This window comes from Oncorhynchus mykiss, chromosome 6 (genome assembly GCF_013265735.2).
Source record: "Oncorhynchus mykiss isolate Arlee chromosome 6, USDA_OmykA_1.1, whole genome shotgun sequence".
Lineage (NCBI taxonomy): Eukaryota > Metazoa > Chordata > Actinopteri > Salmoniformes > Salmonidae > Oncorhynchus > Oncorhynchus mykiss.
Genome location: NC_048570.1, coordinates 11,625,040 through 11,646,022, shown reverse-complemented (window position 1 = coordinate 11,646,022; position 20,983 = coordinate 11,625,040). Strand labels below are relative to the sequence as shown.

Below are 20,983 nucleotides of genomic sequence, written 5' to 3'. Positions count from 1 at the left end.
TCTAATAATAGCCAGCTGGTGTGTGCTGCCTTCATAAGCCTGCAGTAGCTAAGTCTAATAATAGCCAGCTGGTGTGTACTGCCTTCACAGGCCTGCAGTAGCTAAGTCTAATAATAGCCAGCTGGTGTGTACTGCCTTCATAGCCCTGCAGTAGCTAAGTCTAATAATAGCCATCTGGTGTGTACTGCCTTCATAGGCCTGCAGTAGCTAAGCCTAATAATACCCATGCTACACCAAACTTTCACAAAAGTTGCTTAACTTTAAAAATTAATTAAAGTAATTGTTTGAATGGAAAATATGAACAGGTAATAATTATATTGCGTCATTAAATTAATTACGAACAAAGGTGATTGCCTACCGTAGGGCCTAACCAACAAATGACAGCAATAGGCTCATGCTATTTATTTTACGACAGGCCTAATTTTAACCTTAAAATACACTGATCAAAAATATAAACGTAAACGTCCCATGTTTCATAAGATGAAATCAAATATCTCAGAAATGTTCCATATACACAAAAAGCATATTTATGTTGTGCACAAATTTGTTTACATCTCTTTTAGTGAACATTTCTCCTTTGCCAAGATAATCCTGACAGGTGTGGCATATCAAGAAGATGATTAAACAGCATGATCATTACACAGGTGCACCTTGTGCTGGGAACAATAAAAGGCCACTCTAAAATGTGCAGTTTTGTCAGACAACATAATGACACAGATGTCTCAAGTTTTGAGGGAGCATGTAAGTGGCATGCTGACTGCAGGAATGCCCACCAGAGCTGATGCCAGAGAATTGAATGTTCATCTCTACCATAAGCCTCCTCCAACGTAATTTTAGAGAATTTGGCAGTATGTCCAACCGGCCTCACAAGCTGTTCTTGTCTATTGATGTTCTGTATTATGTTATGTTTAATGTTTTGTGTTGGACACCAGGAAGAATATCTGCTGCTTTTGCAACAGCTAGTGGGGATCCTAATAAAATACCAAATACCAATCGCAGACCACTGTGAACAGAGTGGCCCATAGTGGCGGTGGGCTTATGGTATGGGCAGACATAAGCTACGAACACAATTGCATTTTTTCGATGGCAATTTGAATGCACAAAAATACCATGATGAGATCCTAAGGGCCATTTTTGTAAGGTATCTGTGACCGATTAGGGCCTAATGAATTGATTTCAATTGACTGATTTCCTCATATGAACTGTAACTCAGTAAAATCTTTGAAATTGTTGCATGTTGTGTTTATATTTTTGTTCATTATAAATATGGAGCACAACAGTAAAGACAAAACTTCATTTAGCCAACAAAAATATCTCAACAAAATGAAACAAAACACTTTTTTGCATAGGCTATTTAAATAACTTGTTTAGATGATTAAATTGGCCTACAATAATAATAATAATAATTTACAATAATAACAATAATGACTAAACAATTGATAATAAATACAAAATTAAATCAAAGGTAGAAAATTGCATCAAACCTCAACAGCGAGTTGCACACGGTCCGTTTGACTGCACCAATGTTCTTCTCATCTTTGTCCACTACAATATTACAACTTGTCCCCGAGGACATTCCCCTCGTTGGCTCCTATTCACTATAGTCTTTCTCCTCTAACTTTCATTTAACTTTCATGAAAAAGGACTCCAACTTCACAATCAACAGTAGCCTAGGCCAAGGCTCCAGTTTCAGCCGGATATTAGCTATACGTTTTATTGAGTTGCAATTGGCTGACCCAGATAACAAGCTCAAACAGATCTCATTACACAAACACTAAATTAACAGAGGACAGGTCCAATAGGGTCCAGTCGGTAGATACATTTTAATTGAACATACCCGAGACCCGTGGCAATTATATCAGACCCGTCCCAGATCCGAGACTAAAGTCCGAATTTAGGACCACGATCCGCTCGTGTCCCGGGTCGGATCTCTGAATTTTGTGTCTGTTGAAACCCTGAAGACCTCTACTTTATCCCTCTTTCACCTGGGCAGGTGCACTTCTCTTCTCATTCCTAGCTCCAGGTGCCGAATGTACTGTGAAAACACAACAGGAGAGCCAATCTAATACATCAAGGCTGTAGGTCCTGACAGCCTCTATCTCTTAGCATAACCACAGACATCAAACCTCCCTCTTAGCCAAATCAATATGAATACTGTACATAGAGTACAGGGAAATCTGAATTCATCATCACCAGAAGATGTTTTGAAATAAATTAAGCTTTAAATATCGAAGACTTATAACTTCCCAAATTCTTAGCCCCCAGATTCATCCCTGCTAGCAATTAAAATTACATGACATTCCAACTTCTTCTTTGCAACTCACTCATTTTGGGATCCTTATCTGTTAATGAATATGACAGTATCAATATGTATTAGGGCAACACATTGGAATAATTAGAATGGTAAAACAGTGGATATCTAGTAACTCCCCATCTACCAGATGAGAGCACCACTGTTGCTTGGTGACCAGTTCTGGCTTTCACAGTACATTTGAGCACCGTTGTGTCTGGGCTCATCTATCTGTGTGATATCCCACCTCTCCCCTACGACACTCCCTCCCTCCCTGCACACCACCGTCTGTTACCATTGTGAACAGTCTCCCTTCCACAGGACCTTTCATCTGTCCAGATGGAATGTTCCAAGGCTGTACCTTATTGTAGTGCAAATGAATTACTAACCGTATTTATGGAGCATCTTACCCTCTACCAACTGGAGTTATACCTATCTATCTGTCCCCTGCTCTGTCTGAGGGAATGAATCCTGTGCTCCCCTTCTCTCCCTCCTCCACCCCCCGACCTGTGGCCATCTCTGTGTGTCTCTTCAATTTATGGGTTCATTACAAAAGCTATCCAGATGGAGGGAGGGAAGGAAGGAAGGAAAGGGAGGTTTTCTCTCCCGTTGCTCTGTGGCCTATGTCGTCTGTTCCACGTAGAGTCAATTTTCTAATGCCTGAACGGTATGTCCACAACTAACTCTCACTTTACTCCCTGGCTCAGGTTTGAATGGCATCTGTGTTTATGAAAATAAATCATCTGGTTGTGTACCATGAAGGGTAGATGTGTATAGGACATGGGAACATATTTTGTTGTGCTGGAAACGATTCTCAGTGTGTTTCTTCTAATGATTCACTATTGATGAAATGGACCTAAATCAACAAACGTGTCTGTTTTCCCCGGACAGTTTTGCTTTTTCAGTATTCCATGTTTACATGTGTATTCTATATGTATATTTCATTTCATCATTGTTTTAGACATAGGCCTTTTTTATTCAATTAACAATATTATTCACATGGTGGTGATTTGCACCCTGGTTGTCATAGCAAACACTCTACCTTCTGGTTGTCAAAGCAAACACTCTACCTTCTGGTTGTCATAGCAAACACTATACCTTCTGGTTGTCAAAGCAAACACTCTACCTTCTGGTTGTCATAGCAAACACTACCTTCTGGTTGTCATAGCAAACACTCTACCTTCTGGTTGTCATAGCAAACACTCTACCTTCTGGTTGTCATAGCAAACACTCTACCTTCTGGTTGTCATAGCAAACACTCTACCTTCTGGTTGTCAAAGCAAACACTCTACCTTCTGGTTGTCATAGCAAACACTATACCTTCTGGTTGTCATAGCAAACACTACCTTCTGGTTGTCATAGCAAACACTCTACCTTCTGGTTGTCATAGCAAACACTCTACCTTCTGGTTGTCATAGCAAACACTCTACCTTCTGGTTGTCAAAGCAAACACTCTACCTTCTGGTTGTCATAGCAAACACTATACCTTCTGGTTGTCAAAGCAAACACTCTACCTTCTGGTTGTCATAGCAAACACTACCTTCTGGTTGTCATAGCAAACACTCTACCTTCTGGTTGTCAAAGCATACACTCTACCTTCTGGTTGTCATAGCAAACACGCTACCTTCTGGTTGTCATAGCAAACACTCTACCTTATGGTTGTCATAGCAAACACTATACCTTCTGGTTGTCAAAGCAAACACTCTACCTTCTGGTTGTCATAGCAAACACTACCTTCAGTGCTGGTATTTTACACCAGACAGTTTGCCAGTTGCACCTAGAGGGTTATTTTCAGCTTCAGTTCCCTGGCACCTGTGTGGCATGATAGAAGCACAACCTCAGAGTGGAGACAATTACTGTGCCAATATGCCATTTAAGTTTGAACACACCACTATCAGGCTGGAAAGTCTGTAGGGGAGTCTGAATAAAGGGAATAACAGAAATGAGGACAACGATCTGATTACTCAGGAAGCCTCTGATTACATACCCTGTAATGTTAAGGTGAACCGAGAGAGACAATGATATGTCATCTCCTATTGATTGGAAGTATGTTTAATCTATTTAGACTGTTTAGTAGTAATGTTTGCAGAGGTCAGAAAAATAATCAGACCTGTTATTTTTACTATTGTGTACTTCCGCCATTTATATCGAGCTTCAAGCAACAGGCTTCCTTCCTCCCCATTAGCTTGCATTGTGTTGCCCTGCTAGGTTCTTTTACCTCTGCCTCAGAGAACACATACAGTGCAGCACGTCTGCATTTCACAGGATCCACATGGGTCTTTCCTCTTTGTGTCTTTCAGATGTGTTCTTACATTTTAAACCCAAGGTGCTCTATTTAATCCATTCACCGTAAAATGGGTAGCAATTAAAACAAGTGATTTTAATTTCCACAGTTTGATCTGAGTAGATCTCCACACGCTTAGCTTGAGCACAGTGTTCTCCATCTTAAATAGGTGGGGCTTTAAGCGATAGTTGTAAATAATAAAAAATACAAATAGAGTCCTAAAAGGTTCTTATGTACCCATGACTCAAACGGAGTACAACAAACTGAGTGGGAAAAACATTAAGAACACCTTCCTATCATTGAGTTGCACCCCTTCATGTCCTCAGAACAGCCTCCATTTGTCAAGGCATGGACTACAAGGTGTCCAAACGTTCCACAGGGATCCTGGCCCATCCCTAAGCAGTTTCCTTCCTGTCCTGCATCTCAGTTCAGAAGGACGACTGCATCGTTGATGTGTCTGGGTGGTTTAATACATCATCCACAGCATCATTATTAACTTGACCGTGCTTGAAGACATATTCAATGTCTGATTTGTTATTGTTCCCCATCTACCAATCACTGCCCTTCTTTCTGAGGCTTTTGAAAAGCTCCCTGGTCTTTGTAGTTGAATCTGTGCTTGAAATTCAATACTTGACTGAGGGACCTTACATATCAACATATGTCCCTCAGTCAAGTATTGAATGTAAGTATTGACTGTATGGGGGACAGAGGAAGGGGTAGTCAATAAGAAATCATGTCAACCCCTATTATTTCACACAGCTTGAGTCCATGTAACTTATTATGTGATTTGTTAAGCCAAATGTTAGTCCTGAACTAATTTAGGCCGGCCTAAACAAAGGGGGTGATATTATGCAACAACTATATTATAGTTATTACATTTGTCAAAACATTTTCACGTTTACATTATGTAGTATTTTGTCTAGATCAATGACAAACAATCACAGTTAAATCTATTTTGTAATGCAACAAAATGTGATCAAATCCAAGGTGGGTAAATACTTCTGATACCCACTGTAGCTATAGCTACATTTAATGATGGTCTGCCTCTTCCTCTCAGTTGAAAAGACGACCATGACCACAACCATGATCTTTGAACACAGAGATTTATTCAAACTGTATCGTGGAAATTCGGCGCAAAAAGCCCAATTGAAATTTAAGGCAATGTTCCCACATTGGCAGAGGCGGCATTAACTGTGAACGCTGCATATGTCAACTCAATTAAAAATTACCAAAACATTTCTATCGCAAAATCTGTAATACTTTCGATAATGAATACAGACTGAATAGAGCCCTTAGTCTTTCAGCATGTGGTAGGGACACATCACTGAACGCATTTCAATGTGATTGCGATTTTATCCTTTTCAGACAATGCCTGTGTATGCTATAGCCCCACTCAGAGGTTATAGCCCCAGTCAGAGGTTATAGCCCCACTCAGAGGTTATAGCCCCACTCAGAGGTTAAAGCCCCAGTCAGAGGTTATAGCCCCACTCAGAGGTTATAGCCCCACTCAGAGGTTATAGCCCCACTCAGAGGTTAAAGCCCCAGTCAGAGGTTATAGCCCCAGTCAGAGGTTATAGCCCCACTCAGAGGTTATCACCCCACTCAGAGGTTAAAGCCCTAATCAGAGGTTATCACCCCACTCAGAGGTTATAGCCCCAGTCAGAGGTTATAGCCCCAGTCAGAGGTTATAGCCCCAGTCAGAGGTTATAGCCCCAGTCAGAGGTTATAGCCCCAGTCAGAGGTTATAGCCCCACTCAGAGGTTAAAGCCCCAGTCAGAGGTTATAGCCCCACTCAGAGGTTATAGCCCCACTCAGAGCTTATCACCCCACTCAGAGGTTAAAGCCCCAGTCAGAGGTTATAGCCCTAGTCAGAGGTTATAGCCCTAATCAGAGGTTATCACCCCACTCAGAGGTTATAGCCCCAGTCAGAGGTTATAGCCCCAGTCAGAGGTTATAGCCCCAGTCAGAGGTTAAAGCCCCACTCAGAGGTTAAAGCCCCAGTCAGAGGTTATAGCCCCACTCAGAGGTTATAGCCCCACTCAGAGGTTATCACCCCACTCAGAGGTTAAAGCCCCAGTCAGAGGTTATAGCCCTAGTCAGAGGTTATAGCCCTAATCAGAGGTTATCACCCCAGTCAGAGGTTAAAGCCCCAGTCAGAGGTTAAAGCCCCACTCAGAGGTTATCACCCCACTCAGAGGTTATAGCCCCACTCAGAGGTTATAGCCCCAGTCAGAGGTTATAGCCCCAGTCAGAGGTTATAGCCCCAGTCAGAGGTTATAGCCCTAGTCAGAGGTTATAGCCCTAATCAGAGGTTATCACCCCAGTCAGAGGTTAAAGCCCCAGTCAGAGGTTAAAGCCCCACTCAGAGGTTATCACCCCACTCAGAGGTTATAGCCCCACTCAGAGGTTATTGCCCCAGTCAGAGGTTATAGCCCCAGTCAGAGGTTATAGCCCCAGTCAGAGGTTATCACCCCACTCAGAGGTTAAAGCCCCAGTCAGAGGTTATAGCCCTAGTCAGAGGTTATAGCCCTAATCAGAGGTTATCACCCCACTCAGAGGTTATAGCCCCAGTCAGAGGTTATAGCCCCAGTCAGAGGTTATAGCCCCAGTCAGAGGTTATAGCCCCACTCAGAGGTTAAAGCCCCAGTCAGAGGTTATAGCCCCACTCAGAGGTTATAGCCCCACTCAGAGCTTATCACCCCACTCAGAGGTTAAAGCCCCAGTCAGAGGTTATAGCCCTAGTCAGAGGTTATAGCCCTAATCAGAGGTTATCACCCCACTCAGAGGTTATAGCCCCAGTCAGAGGTTATAGCCCCAGTCAGAGGTTATAGCCCCAGTCAGAGGTTAAAGCCCCACTCAGAGGTTAAAGCCCCAGTCAGAGGTTATAGCCCCACTCAGAGGTTATAGCCCCACTCAGAGGTTATCACCCCACTCAGAGGTTAAAGCCCCAGTCAGAGGTTATAGCCCTAGTCAGAGGTTATAGCCCTAATCAGAGGTTATCACCCCAGTCAGAGGTTAAAGCCCCAGTCAGAGGTTAAAGCCCCACTCAGAGGTTATCACCCCACTCAGAGGTTATAGCCCCACTCAGAGGTTATAGCCCCAGTCAGAGGTTATAGCCCCAGTCAGAGGTTATAGCCCCAGTCAGAGGTTATAGCCCTAGTCAGAGGTTATAGCCCTAATCAGAGGTTATCACCCCAGTCAGAGGTTAAAGCCCCAGTCAGAGGTTAAAGCCCCACTCAGAGGTTATCACCCCACTCAGAGGTTATAGCCCCACTCAGAGGTTATTGCCCCAGTCAGAGGTTATAGCCCCAGTCAGAGGTTAAAGCCCCACTCAGAGGTTATAGCCCTAGTCAGAGGTTATAGCCCCAGTCAGAGGTTATCACCCCACTCAGAGGTTAAAGCCCCAGTCAGAGGTTAAAGCCCCAGTCAGAGGTTATAGCCCTAGTCAGAGGTTATAGCCCTAATCAGAGGTTATCACCCCACTCAGAGGTTATAGCCCCAGTCAGAGGTTATAGCCCCAGTCAGAGGTTATAGCCCCAGTCAGAGGTTATAGCCCCACTCAGAGGTTAAAGCCCCAGTCAGAGGTTATAGCCCCACTCAGAGGTTATAGCCCCACTCAGAGGTTATCACCCCACTCAGAGGTTAAAGCCCCAGTCAGAGGTTATAGCCCTAGTCAGAGGTTATAGCCCTAATCAGAGGTTATCACCCCAGTCAGAGGTTAAAGCCCCAGTCAGAGGTTAAAGCCCCACTCAGAGGTTATCACCCCACTCAGAGGTTATAGCCCCACTCAGAGGTTATAGCCCCAGTCAGAGGTTATAGCCCCAGTCAGAGGTTATAGCCCTAGTCAGAGGTTATAGCCCCAGTCAGAGGTTATCACCCCACTCAGAGGTTAAAGCCCCAGTCAGAGGTTAAAGCCCCAGTCAGAGGTTATAGCCCCAGTCAGAGGTTATAGCCCTAGTCAGAGGTTATAGCCCTAGTCAGAGGTTATAGCCCTAGTCAGAGGTTATAGCCCTGGTCAGAGGTTATAGCCCTGGAAAGAGGTTATAGCCCTAGTCAGAGGTTATAGCCTCAGAGGTTATAGCCCCACTCAGAGGTTATAGCCCTAGTCAGAGGTTATAGCAGTAGTCAGAGGTTATAGCAGTAGTCAGAGGTTATAGCCCCAGTCAGAGGTTATAGCCTCATTCAGAGGTTATAGCCCCAGTCAGACATTATAGCCCTAGTCAGAGGTTATAGCTCCACTCAGAGGTTATAGCCCTAGTCAGAGGTTATAGCTCCAGTCAGAGGTTATAGCTCCACTCAGAGGTTATAGCCCTAGTCAGAGGTTATAGCTCCACTCAGAGGTTATAGCCCTAGTCAGAGGTTATAGCTCCAGTCAGAGGTTATAGCTCCACTCAGAGGTTATAGCCCTAGTCAGAGGTTATAGCTCCACTCAGAGGTTATAGCTCCAGTCAGAGGTTATAGCTCCACTCAGAGGTTATAGCCCCACTCAGAGGTTATAGCTCCACTCAGAGGTTATAGCCCCACTCAGAGGTTATAGCCCCAGTCAGAGGTTATAGCCCCAGTCAGAGGTTATAGCCCCAGTCAGAGGTTATAGCCCTAGTCAGAGGTTATAGCCCCAGTCAGAGGTTATCACCCCACTCAGAGGTTAAAGCCCCAGTCAGAGGTTAAAGCCCCAGTCAGAGGTTATAGCCCCAGTCAGAGGTTATAGCCCTAGTCAGAGGTTATAGCCCTAGTCAGAGGTTATAGCCCTAGTCAGAGGTTATAGCCCTGGTCAGAGGTTATAGCCCTGGAAAGAGGTTATAGCCCTAGTCAGAGGTTATAGCCTCAGAGGTTATAGCCCCACTCAGAGGTTATAGCCCTAGTCAGAGGTTATAGCAGTAGTCAGAGGTTATAGCAGTAGTCAGAGGTTATAGCCCCAGTCAGAGGTTATAGCCTCATTCAGAGGTTATAGCCCCAGTCAGACATTATAGCCCTAGTCAGAGGTTATAGCTCCACTCAGAGGTTATAGCCCTAGTCAGAGGTTATAGCTCCAGTCAGAGGTTATAGCTCCACTCAGAGGTTATAGCCCTAGTCAGAGGTTATAGCTCCACTCAGAGGTTATAGCCCTAGTCAGAGGTTATAGCTCCAGTCAGAGGTTATAGCTCCACTCAGAGGTTATAGCCCTAGTCAGAGGTTATAGCTCCACTCAGAGGTTATAGCTCCAGTCAGAGGTTATAGCTCCACTCAGAGGTTATAGCCCCACTCAGAGGTTATAGCTCCACTCAGAGGTTATAGCTCCACTCAGAGGTTATAGCCCTAGTCAGAGGTTATAGCTCCACTCAGAGGTTATAGCCCCAGTCAGAGGTTATAGCCCTAGAAAAACTCCCTGTGATGCAAACGGGGCTTTAAAGTCTTCCCAGACCAAGCAGGCAGTATAAGCAACAACTAGGATCCACTAACTTCACGGATTAAAGACTGTCTGTGAGAATGTTCACACATCTCTGTCACTCTTGATGACAGTGTTTCTCATTTACAAGGAAGTGCTGGGTTGTTTTGACACGAAGGAAGAATATCTGAAATCTGGATTAAATATCGGTGTGACAAGGCTTTTGGAGGTATGAAATTCAAATTAGATTGTTGGCTATTAAATGTATTCTGGTGGCCTTTCACTCTGCAGTCTGAGAAGAGTCAAAACTGGAAGATATAAATCACTGTTTATTACCTCACACAAGATAACATCGTTATGAGGCAACAAATAATTAAAATTGCTTTCTTTAAATGTTAAGCCTCAACACGCTGTCCTAGATACTCTGGGATTCTCAATGTCAACCAAGAACATCCAAGTATTAAAAAGTTGAACATCTGTTTACTTGATGAAAGAGCCCTTCAAATGAGGGAAGCCACCTTGATTTAAAAGCCTGCTGTCTTTGGATTTTTCTGAGGCCTGTTGTCCTTTTGTTGCACCCTCTTTGAAGTTCATTTGAGAAACAATTGACTTCATACATGAAAGGTCTGGGGAGGCTCCCCCCCCCCCCCCCCCCCAGTTGCTTGAGGCAGGGGAGCTATGTTTGAGGGAGACCCAGTCACTGTTGGTTCAGAGAGGCATTAACCTTCCTCTTACCCTGGGAGAAGACAGTCGGCCAGCTCCATAGCTCTCTTTTCTCCACAGTGGACGCTTAGCTCTGACATGCTCAACCCCTCTGACTTGTTGTTCTCAACTCAAATCCACCTGCCAGTATTTGAACTGCACCATTGTGGATGATTCATGTGTTTAAATTCAATGTCACAAAGATTTTGTACCAAAGTTGTCCAATGATCTCCCATAATAAAACGAGCGAGACAGCGACGGATGTATTTATGTTCTAGAAGGTTTGAAATGGAAGGGACCAGTACTGCCAGAAAACAACTCACGTACGGCACACATTTCTTTCAACAACATATTTTAGAGCTGCTAACCTCAAGTGCTGTTTGGTTATACATTCAATCCTTTTTTATTTATGTATAAAGTCAAACGTTTCAGTCCAACACTTTTTAAATAAAACCTATAGCTGGATGTAATTTCAGTCACAAGACAATAACTGACAGAAAACACAGGAGTAAATTACAGTGTGCCGTGCTGGCATAGAAGGGAAAGCTGAAAGCTTACAAATGGCAGCTGAGGCGTGTGAAACAAGAAGAAAGTGGAAGAAATGAAAGACTCTCTGATGTTACCAACTTCAGATGAGAAACAGATGTTTCACATGGAGGCAGGTCATTTAGTCATCAGATGCCTCCGCATAACACACGTCATCAATTAATACCACAAACTAGATAAAACTTGTTACTCCTCACAGAAATCATTCAGTAAGACAACTCCACTGATAAGCACTTCATTTGGGCGGAATGAGGAAAAATGCTGTTTCTTTTATACTCCAGTTTTAGGACGAACGAAGCAGGATTATAGATGTTCGTTTTACAGACACTCAACAGGCTCGCCTTTTCATTCCACGAAAGATCAGTGTCTATCTGTGTTATGGGAACCGTGATTCTCCATCCAGCAACACAGTGACGTGGCCAAGCTGGAAACATAAACTGGGACTGTAATCCTGAATGGCACCCTATTACCTACAGAGTGCCCCAAGGGCCATAGATAAATGTAGCACACTAAATAGGGAATAGGGTGGCATTTGGGATACAGGTATTACATTATTCAGATCTTTATAGTACTCCTAATGACGTATGACATAGTGTGTACAGTACTGTAGTACGGCACACCCGATGGAAACCAACTGCCTAATCCTCCCCTTTAAAATAGCTCATCACCACCTCTGCATAGGTCTGATGGAAACCAACTGCCCAATCCTCCCCTTTAAAGTAGCTCATCACCACCTCTGCATAGGTCTGATGGAAACCAACTGCCCAATCCTCCCCTTTAAAGTAGCTCATCACCACCTCTGCATAGGTCTGATGGAAACCAACTGCCCAATCCTCCCCTTTAAAGTAGCTCATCACCACCTCTGCATAGGTCTGATGGAAACCAACTGCCTAATCCTCCCCTTTAAAGTAGCTCATCACCACCTCTGCATAGGTCTGATGGAAACCAACTGCCCAATCCTCCCCTTTAAAGTAGCTCATCACCACCTCTGCATAGGTCTGATGGAAACCAACTGCCCAATCCTCCCCTTTAAAGTAGCTCATCACCACCTCTGCATAGGTCTGATGGAAACCAACTGCCCAATCCTCCCCTTTAAAGTAGCTCATCACCACCTCTGCATAGGTCTGATGGAAACCAACTGCCTAATCCTCCCCTTTAAAGTAGCTCATCACCACCTCTGCATAGGTCTGATGGAAACCAACTGCCCAATCCTCCCCTTTAAAGTAGCTCATCACCACCTCTGCATAGGTCTGATGGAAACCAACTGCCCAATCCTCCCCTTTAAAGTAGCTCATCACCACCTCTGCATATGTCTGATGGAAACCAACTGCCTAATTCTCCCCTTTAAAGTAGCTCATCACCACCTCTGCATAGGTCTGATGGAAACCAACTGCCCAATCCTCCCCTTTAAAGTAGCTCATCACCACCTCTGCATAGGTCTTGTGTGATACATGCATAATACATCTGTACTTGGTGAGGACTGTATTTTTCTATGTAACTCTAGTAACTCTGGACGGGCATTAGATAACACATTTATCAAGGAGCTGGAGGTTATCACTTCTGTCTGTGTTTATAGTGATGAGGACTCCTAATGCCGGAGCTGTGCCCATTTAATTAAAAACAACCTACTGTTGTTTCATTCCATCCAATATCTTCTCTCTCTCCCTTCCTTTGCCAAGATGCTCGTCATCATTTTTTGCTGCACTTTCATTGAATCATCACTTTAGTTGCCCGGAAACCAACCGCCTTTCTTTTAGTTGCCCGGAAACCAACCGCCTGTCTTTTAGTTGCCCGGGAACCAACCACCTGTCTTTTTTCTTCTTCTTTCCAGCCCTGGAAAGTGGCCTATAAGAAATGTATGACACGACTACATTGATTTGGAGGTCCAATCAGAGATTTTTACTGTTATTCTCTGATATGAGATTGTATCGTAGCCATATGAAACGAGTCCCATTTGCATCGAGGAAAAAAAGCTTTCCTTTTGAGCGTTCATTTATCTAATATATATTTTTCATTTCAACTGCCAAGGTTTAATCTTTGAATTCATTGTAGGAACCATGAGCTCATTTTTGCCAAGTGTAAGGCTGGATTTAAACTGATAACATTTCCTGACAGTAGGCTACAGTATTGCTGCAAATAGTACAAATTGGATATGACAAATGTTTCCTTATTATTTGTGCTTCATTCGTCAGTTAATTTAACCATTAGATTTTCAGCTAAGTCATTGATCACTCATATATTTGAAATAAATGAATCCTTGTCTTTGCAGGGGTTATTCGTGAGAGTTACCAGAAGGGGCGTGACCAACTGGTCCCTGTCACACTGCTGGCCATCGCTGTCATCTTGGCCTTCGCCATGGGCGCCATCTTATCTGGTATCCTCGTGTACTGTGTGTGTGACCACCGGCGGCGAGATGTTGAGCTGACCAGGCGTAAAGACAAGGACCACGTTCACGATAGGAGGGGATCCATGAACAGCGTGACCAAGCTGACGGGTCTGTTTGAGACCGGGGTCAAGGACGGTCACCCAGAGGCCATCCTCACCCCGCTTATGCACAACGGCCGCCTCACCAATGGCAAGATGCTGATCAAAGCCGACCAGCACCACCTGGACCTTGCCGGCATGCCCACTCCAGAGTCAACCCCCATGCAGCCTAGGCGCAAGCCCAGCTGGGGAAGCCGCGAGTGGGAGAGGAACCAGAACCTGATCAACGCCTGCACCAAGGACCTGCCGCCCATGGGCTCCCCAGTCATCTCCCCTGACCTGGCTCTGAGGGCCTCCCCGGGCCACATCCCCAGTGTGGTGGTGCTGCCTCAGCACCAGCACCAGAAGGCCTACCAGCATGAGTACGTGGAGCAGCCCCACCGCAGTGACCTCAGTCAGATGAGCCTGGATGACCAGGGGGCCACGCTGGAGTACAAGGCCCTGAAGAGCCCCTGCCACGGCCTTAACCTGGTGGAGAGCGACGGGCTGCCGCCTCGCGTGCCCCAGAGGGAGGCCTCCCTCACCATCCCCCCCGCCGTGCCGCAGATGGGCAAGCGGCTGGAGGTCCACTCCTCTGTCTATGGCCACGAGTTCAAGCGAGGCTACCCGATGAGCGCCCAGAAAGGATCTGCCCTCAAAAAGCACAACACCAACTCGTCCAACTCCTCCCACATGTCCAGAAACCCCAGTTTTAACCGTGTGGAGATGCCGCCCCCCGCCCCACAGAGGGTGGACTCCATGCACATGACTTCCCAGGGGATGTCCCTCTCCCGACAACCCAGCATAAGCTCTTATGGTTCGTTGCCCCGGACCGGGGTCAAACACCTCAAGCCCGACGTCCCGCCTAAACCCTCTTTAGTGTCCCTCTCGACGAGCGTCAAGTCCAATGACTCCTGCACATAATCATCACGCTCAGAAAACAAAACAGGGAACACGATTGCATCTCCTTTAGTCTATGTACAGCAAATGCAACACACTTTTAAAAGATCTTTCTTTTATATATATATATGTAAATATTCTACAAATGGTTGTTGTTGTTGTTGTTGAGCTCAGGCTGTTGACTCCCAGTTCCTCAGAAACACAGAACACTTGCTACTGAGAAGAAAATTACTTTCATGAACATTTCATTGGCGAGCAACATGTCACCGTTGTAGCATTCAAGACGTGGTTGTGTTGGACATTTGAACACCATGACTTGACTGATGTTTTGTTTTCTTAACCGACTGCCAAAAGCAGACAGCGGGAGAAAAGTGGATCAATTGTATAGTGAGGACTGGAGGGTTCTCCCAGCAAGCACTTGGGCACAGTGAGCTCCGACTGGAGCGACAGCTTGAGTTTACGTGGAAAACTGTGAAACGCCTCTCAGTGTTACAGCTACTGGCCACAGCAATCAAGTTCTGGTTAAAAAAGCCTTGGTCTGAGAATCTCCTGCACTGGTTACTGAATAACACATGACTGTTAATACTAATAGCTTGTTGTATTTATTTTTAATAAGTGCTTTTGAAAATACTGACTTTTTAGGCTCAGAGAGAAAATCTTTTAATATGAATTAATCAAGTGTGAAATTATTTTAAGTCATTCAACTGGAGCCAGTACCACTTTCTTGACACAAAAGGTCCACTAGGTCCTTTGGTTTTTGAAGCTTGAGTTGTATGTGACCTCTGTCTGAGGAGGAGATATTTATTTAACTGTGCTAGATGGAACCTACATGTTGGAGCAGAACCTCCCATGTTAAAGCAGTCAGAAAAAGACAAAACACACAACTCCTGGAACTCACTCCCATAATCACTCCTACATGGGCATCTATCTACGTACGTTCGGCACTGTGGCTTTGCAGTCAGTAACTTCTCTCTCTCCCGGGTTGGCTGCTGGCTCACTGCGTGCCAACAAGCCTCATTCTTGCATGTAAAGTGCAAATGGGGGAGAAAAAAAACATGGAAGTCCACACATGAAAAAGAGAAGTGTGTGGATGTTGGGCCCTCTGCCAGGTGTGGAGAGCGGCCATTTTGGCAGGTTCTGAAACGTCCCATTTTCTCTAGGCGCGTCATGCAGGCCTCTGACTGGATTACATCTGTTGATAGCCTGCTTCTCTTCCACATGTACATTTGTGCCTTACACCCTGAGTAGTGACCATTTCTTTAGCTGTTAACTATGTTTCTTTGTGGTATTTTTCTGATGTTATCTTTTCCCTGGTTTGATAAAGGCAAATATAGAATGTAGGTGTCCTTGTTGTAATTCTGGTCCCTAGAAATATACCGGGGGTGGAGACCCCCACATTCTTATTTGTGGTTCATTTCTGATTGTGCCAATGATGCGCTTAAAGCAACCCGTTTGTTGTGCTGCCAGTGTCAACGATGTTGTGTGTGTGCGATGTTTTTTTTTCTTCTTCATAAAATAAGTCCTGGTATTGTCTTTTATTTTGCTGTTTGATTGGAGTGAATCATGTTTGTTCTTGAGAGGGCCACTTTGGGTCTTGCTGGTGCACAGCAATAATCTAACACTAACGAACGAGAAACACAGCAACATACTGTGCTGATATGACACCTGGTTCCTAGTGTACACTCTAGACAGTGAAAAAGCAGGCTGGTTCCTGTGATAGAGAAGAGTTTCATAACTATGAGGAGATGTATTTAACCTTTTTTAAAAACACATGTTCCAGGAGGATTCAAGTCATTTAATTTGTACTAACTCCCTTTATCAAGGTGAATGAGAGTTTAACTGAACAATCTGATGTTTGACACTTATTTTTTTTAAATTTTTTGCTTGATATTCATTTTTATTGACCACGTCTCCCCAAATGAACAGAGCACTCTCTTGGTATATTATGTAGATAGGGGAGTTTCTTGATCTCGAGCAGATTTTGATTTACAATGGAGAAAAGCCAACTATTTATCATCCACAGCCAATGCACGAAGAACGTGTAGAACATCCCCACGTCTGAGGCATATATAGTATGTGTTAATTTGAACTGACATGTACACAGATGCACGTAGGGTTCGATTGCAATGAGTGCATCATCATGAGACTAGGCTTAGTAAAGGGGAGGTCATTTGAACCCCGATAGTGCAGACTGCATCTCTGGCCGCGGTATCCATGGTTACTGTGGACAGTGAGTCTCTGTGGTGTGTGCCTTTGTCTTCCACCCTTGCTCTATATATATATATACACACACTGACAGATGCATCAGAGACACTCTCTCAACTCCTTTTGAACTGTAAGATATTGTGATGTCACACTGCTTCCTTCCTTAACATCTGATTCACAGCTTAATGTATGTTGTCGAGAAAATTTCTCTTTAATAAATGCAAAATGTAATAAAAAAAAAAATTCATGTCATGAAGATGGTTGCGTTTCCTTGATTTAAGAGCAAAACATTCTTGAAATAAAGATGCTCGCTCTGATATTAGTACACCTGAACAGATAAAAATGATTTTTAACTTATGGGCAAACGCTGCTAACATCCTCAATATGTTTAGAAGATTAAGAATTTTATGGCTTTATATCATATTTAGGCTAAGAGTAGGCCTTTAAGAGGAAGCATTTTAAAACAACTTTTCTGTTCCAAGATCTTTGGTGAATTGTTGGCGGTATTTCAACGTGAATAAACAACAGGCTGATAAGCATCAGTCTGGAACCGTTCTCTGGTTTACAGGTTGAAGTCGTTAATCATCCCCTTTATGATAGGTGTGGAGATTAGGTTACAAGGATATGATTCTAACATTAATGGCCATTGTCCTCTCACAATCATGTATTGATTGTTCACCTTTGTGGTACTTTTCCCATTTTCACAGCTCCTAACGTAACACAGGCAGTGTCAGAAGGCAGAATAAGTCCTCAATCATGATATAGCTAGTTTTACATTGACCACTGACTAAGCTCATTTCTGTAGTAGGTTAAAAAAGAGACAGGGAAAGCTCCATGTCGCCACAGCAAACAGTATCTTGTGCATGTACTAAATGTCTTTGTTAAACCAGTTAAGCAGAAATATGTTGGTTGAGGGACAACAAAGCTTTCTGGGTAACAGACACGGTGAGAGAGAGAGAGAGAGAGAGAGAGAGCGAGGGCTGTCAGTATTAGTGGGACCCCGTAAACAATACAAAGTGCTCATAGCCCATTGCTGGATACAAAATGACAATGTATCCAAATATAATGTAAGATAATGTATATTCCTCTGATAATGGACAACCAAAAATAGGCACAGTAATGACATTCGCCGTATGTTATAAAAAAAAAAATCGATGGGAATTCTGTTTGGGTAGTGATCTACTGTAACATAGCAACGGGACCTCTCTGGTGTTTGCCAGGAAACGTACCAGCACAGCTAGACCAGCACCCTCCCCACCACATCTCTCTCTAATCCCTACTGGCAAGGCTCTGTGCTCATTTTGATTGCTGCTGCCCCACAATCTGTGGTCACAACAAGCTTAGTGGACTAATCCTTGACTCCTCATCCAGCTATCAGTTCTCACTACTGATACATGTCGTATAATGACCCACATCCTCTTACTATGTGTGACACTCCCTGCCACTGGTCCACGGTTTCAGCCAAAAGACTGTACACTACAATAATGTCTCTCTGACTGTCCTTCCAAATTAGCACAGTTCATCAAGTCATTAACAACCAATGGCCCCTTTGATGGTCATGACCATTGGTTTGTTGTCGTTTATGTATCATATTGGTATTGTGTGTTGAGAGAACGCCAAGAGTGTGCAAAGCTGTCATCAAAGATAAGGGTGGCTACTTTGAAGAATCTCAAATATTATATATATCTTGATTTGTTTAACACTTTTTTGGTTACTACATGATTCCATATGTGTTATTTCATAGTTTTGAAGACTTCACTACTGTTCTACAATGTAGAACTGGAATGAGTAGGTGTGCCCTAACATTTGACTGGTACTGTATATACAAATAACTTTATTACTCCTGTATGAGCAGAGGACCCCCCCCTTTACTCGACAGCACCCCCACCCAAAGACATCGTTCCGCGGTCATGGTAGTGGGAGGAGGGGAATGTGCTGTGTGAATGAGGAGAGGAGAGGAAAGATCTTGAGGACACAGAGGGCTTAAGAGGTGACTGAGCATAATGGATGGCAGTGGGATCAAAACAAAGCCCATGGGTGATGTGAGGGAGCAGAGTGGAGCAGAGCAGGGCGACTTGGACATGGTCCTCCCCCTCACTCAAAAGCCAGTGCCTGGGACTGGGAGTAACTGACTGACTGAATTTCAGAGAGCAGGGTTAATCCTCTGGGAATGGAAACCCTAACAGGGAGCAGAACAATGTCCTCGCAACACTGTCATGATTAAATGAAGATCCTTTTTCTGCAGTATACAGTGCATTCGGAAAGTATTCAGACCCCATGACTTTTTCTACATTTTGTTACGTAACAGCCTTATTCTATAATGGATGAAATAGTTTTTTCCCCTCATCAATCTACATACAATACCCAGTAATGACAAAGTACTTTTTTTGTTTTGCAAATGTATTCAGACCCTTTACTTTACCTTGTTGAAGCACCGTTGGCAGCGATTACAGCCTCCAGTCTTCTTGGGTATGACGCTACAAGCTTGGTACACCTGTATCTGGGGAGTTTCTCCCATTGGTACTGTATGTTTTTCAGCGTCAGGGACTGGGAGACTAGTCAGGATCGAGGGAAAGATGAACAAAGAAAAGTTCATAGAGATGAAAACCTGCTCCAGAGCTCTCAGGACCTCAGATTGTGGCCAAGATTCACCTTCCAACAAGACAACGAACCTAAGCATACAGCCAAGACAACGCAGGAGTGGCTTCGGGACAAGTCTCTGAATGTCCTTGAGTGGGCCAGCCAGAGCCCCGACTTATACATCTCTGGAGAAACCTGAAAATAGCTCTGCAGCAACGCTCCCCATCCAACACGACAGAGCTTGAGAGGATCTGCAGAGAAGAATGGGAGAAACTCCCCAAATATAGGTGTGCCAAGCTTGCAGGGACACTCCATTCAGTATGATATGGTACATTTCATATGGTATGTATTCATTTGTGGGTCTCCATCATCCATGTCATATGATATGTTACGAATTACAATTCATATTATATGTTAAGAATTTGCAAAACATACAATATGTTATGAATTTTCTAAATGTATGATATGTTACAAATTCCAAAGAGGTGGCTAGGTGGCTAACGTTAGCTAGCTCGCTTACAATAGCTAGGCTAGGGGTTAGGGTTAATTTTAGGATTTAGGTTAAAGGATTAAGGTTAGGGGAAGGGTTAGCTAACATTCTATGTAGTTGCAAAGTATCTAAAAAGTAGTAAGTAGTTGACAAGTTGCTAATTATCTGAAATGCTAAAGTTCTCCGTAATGAGATTCGAACTTGCAGCCTTTGGATTGCTCGACCCATCCACCCTGATCAACCACCCTCCTTTCATTTCTGTCTTATGTAACCATACCAAACTTAACATATCAGAATAAATGGATTGTATCGGATTTACGTACAGAATAATATGAAATGTTCTGAGACCGGGTTGGTGTAACAGATCAACTGTTCAATTTGACCATATACTGGTATTATAAACCCCGCTGCCTATGATATTGCAGAAATTGAAATACATAGCCTATCTATTTAGTAGGCTACTAGGTTCCATTAAATGATTGATGCGCATGGTAATGACTCCTTTGGGGAATATTAACCCATTAGGGCCAGAAAAATGTAGAATATATTCTGCAATGATTATGAAAATAAAATAGGAAAAAGAAGTCTAATTATTTTAGATTTTAAAAATAGATTTTCGCTCTTCTCACTAATGGCAAATGGTTGCATTCAAAAGGTTCCATTCTTTATATTTTTATGGATGTGATTTTCATCATATCCCCAATTTGGGGTTTATATTTTGTCCTGGGGTCTCATTTATAAAGTTGCATATGCACAAAATATGGCCCAAAACATGTGTGGGCCAGTTTTCATTCAAAAGTTGGCCTTTCTAAAAACTGAACTTGACATGAGAATGTGTTTATCCTCCCGAATCCTTTAGACAGTGAGTGCACACTGTTTCTAGTGGTTGAAGCATTGCACGGCACTAGTAGCCTTGTGCAAATGGGAATATATGATGACGCTCTTATTCATAACAACAACAAAAGCAGGTAATAACAACATGCAACTATTTGCCGTCAGTGAGAACAGCTATTTGTGTTTTCTTTTAATTCTAAAATAATTAGTAATAGGCATCTATGTCCTATTATTTATTTCATTTTCATGATAATTGCAAAATAAATTCATCACCTTTTCTGACTGTGATGGTGTCATACTCGCGAAATAGCCAATGGGCCTACA

General features: G+C 43.6%; 1 protein-coding gene across 6 annotated transcripts in view; it reads left to right on the top strand.

The window, feature by feature from the left end:
* Positions 1-17,007, top strand: part of LOC110525095 (semaphorin-6A) — a 92,330-nt gene extending 75,323 nt beyond the window's left edge. For all 6 annotated transcript variants that reach the window (XM_036979395.1, XM_036979396.1, XM_036979399.1 and 3 more), the window contains one exon: positions 13,457-17,007. In XM_036979395.1, the coding sequence (XP_036835290.1) occupies positions 13,457-14,574 (1,118 nt within the window). In that variant the 3' untranslated portion in view covers positions 14,575-17,007. The remainder of the gene's footprint in view (positions 1-13,456) is intronic.
* The last annotated feature ends 3,976 nt before the right edge of the window (positions 17,008-20,983 follow it).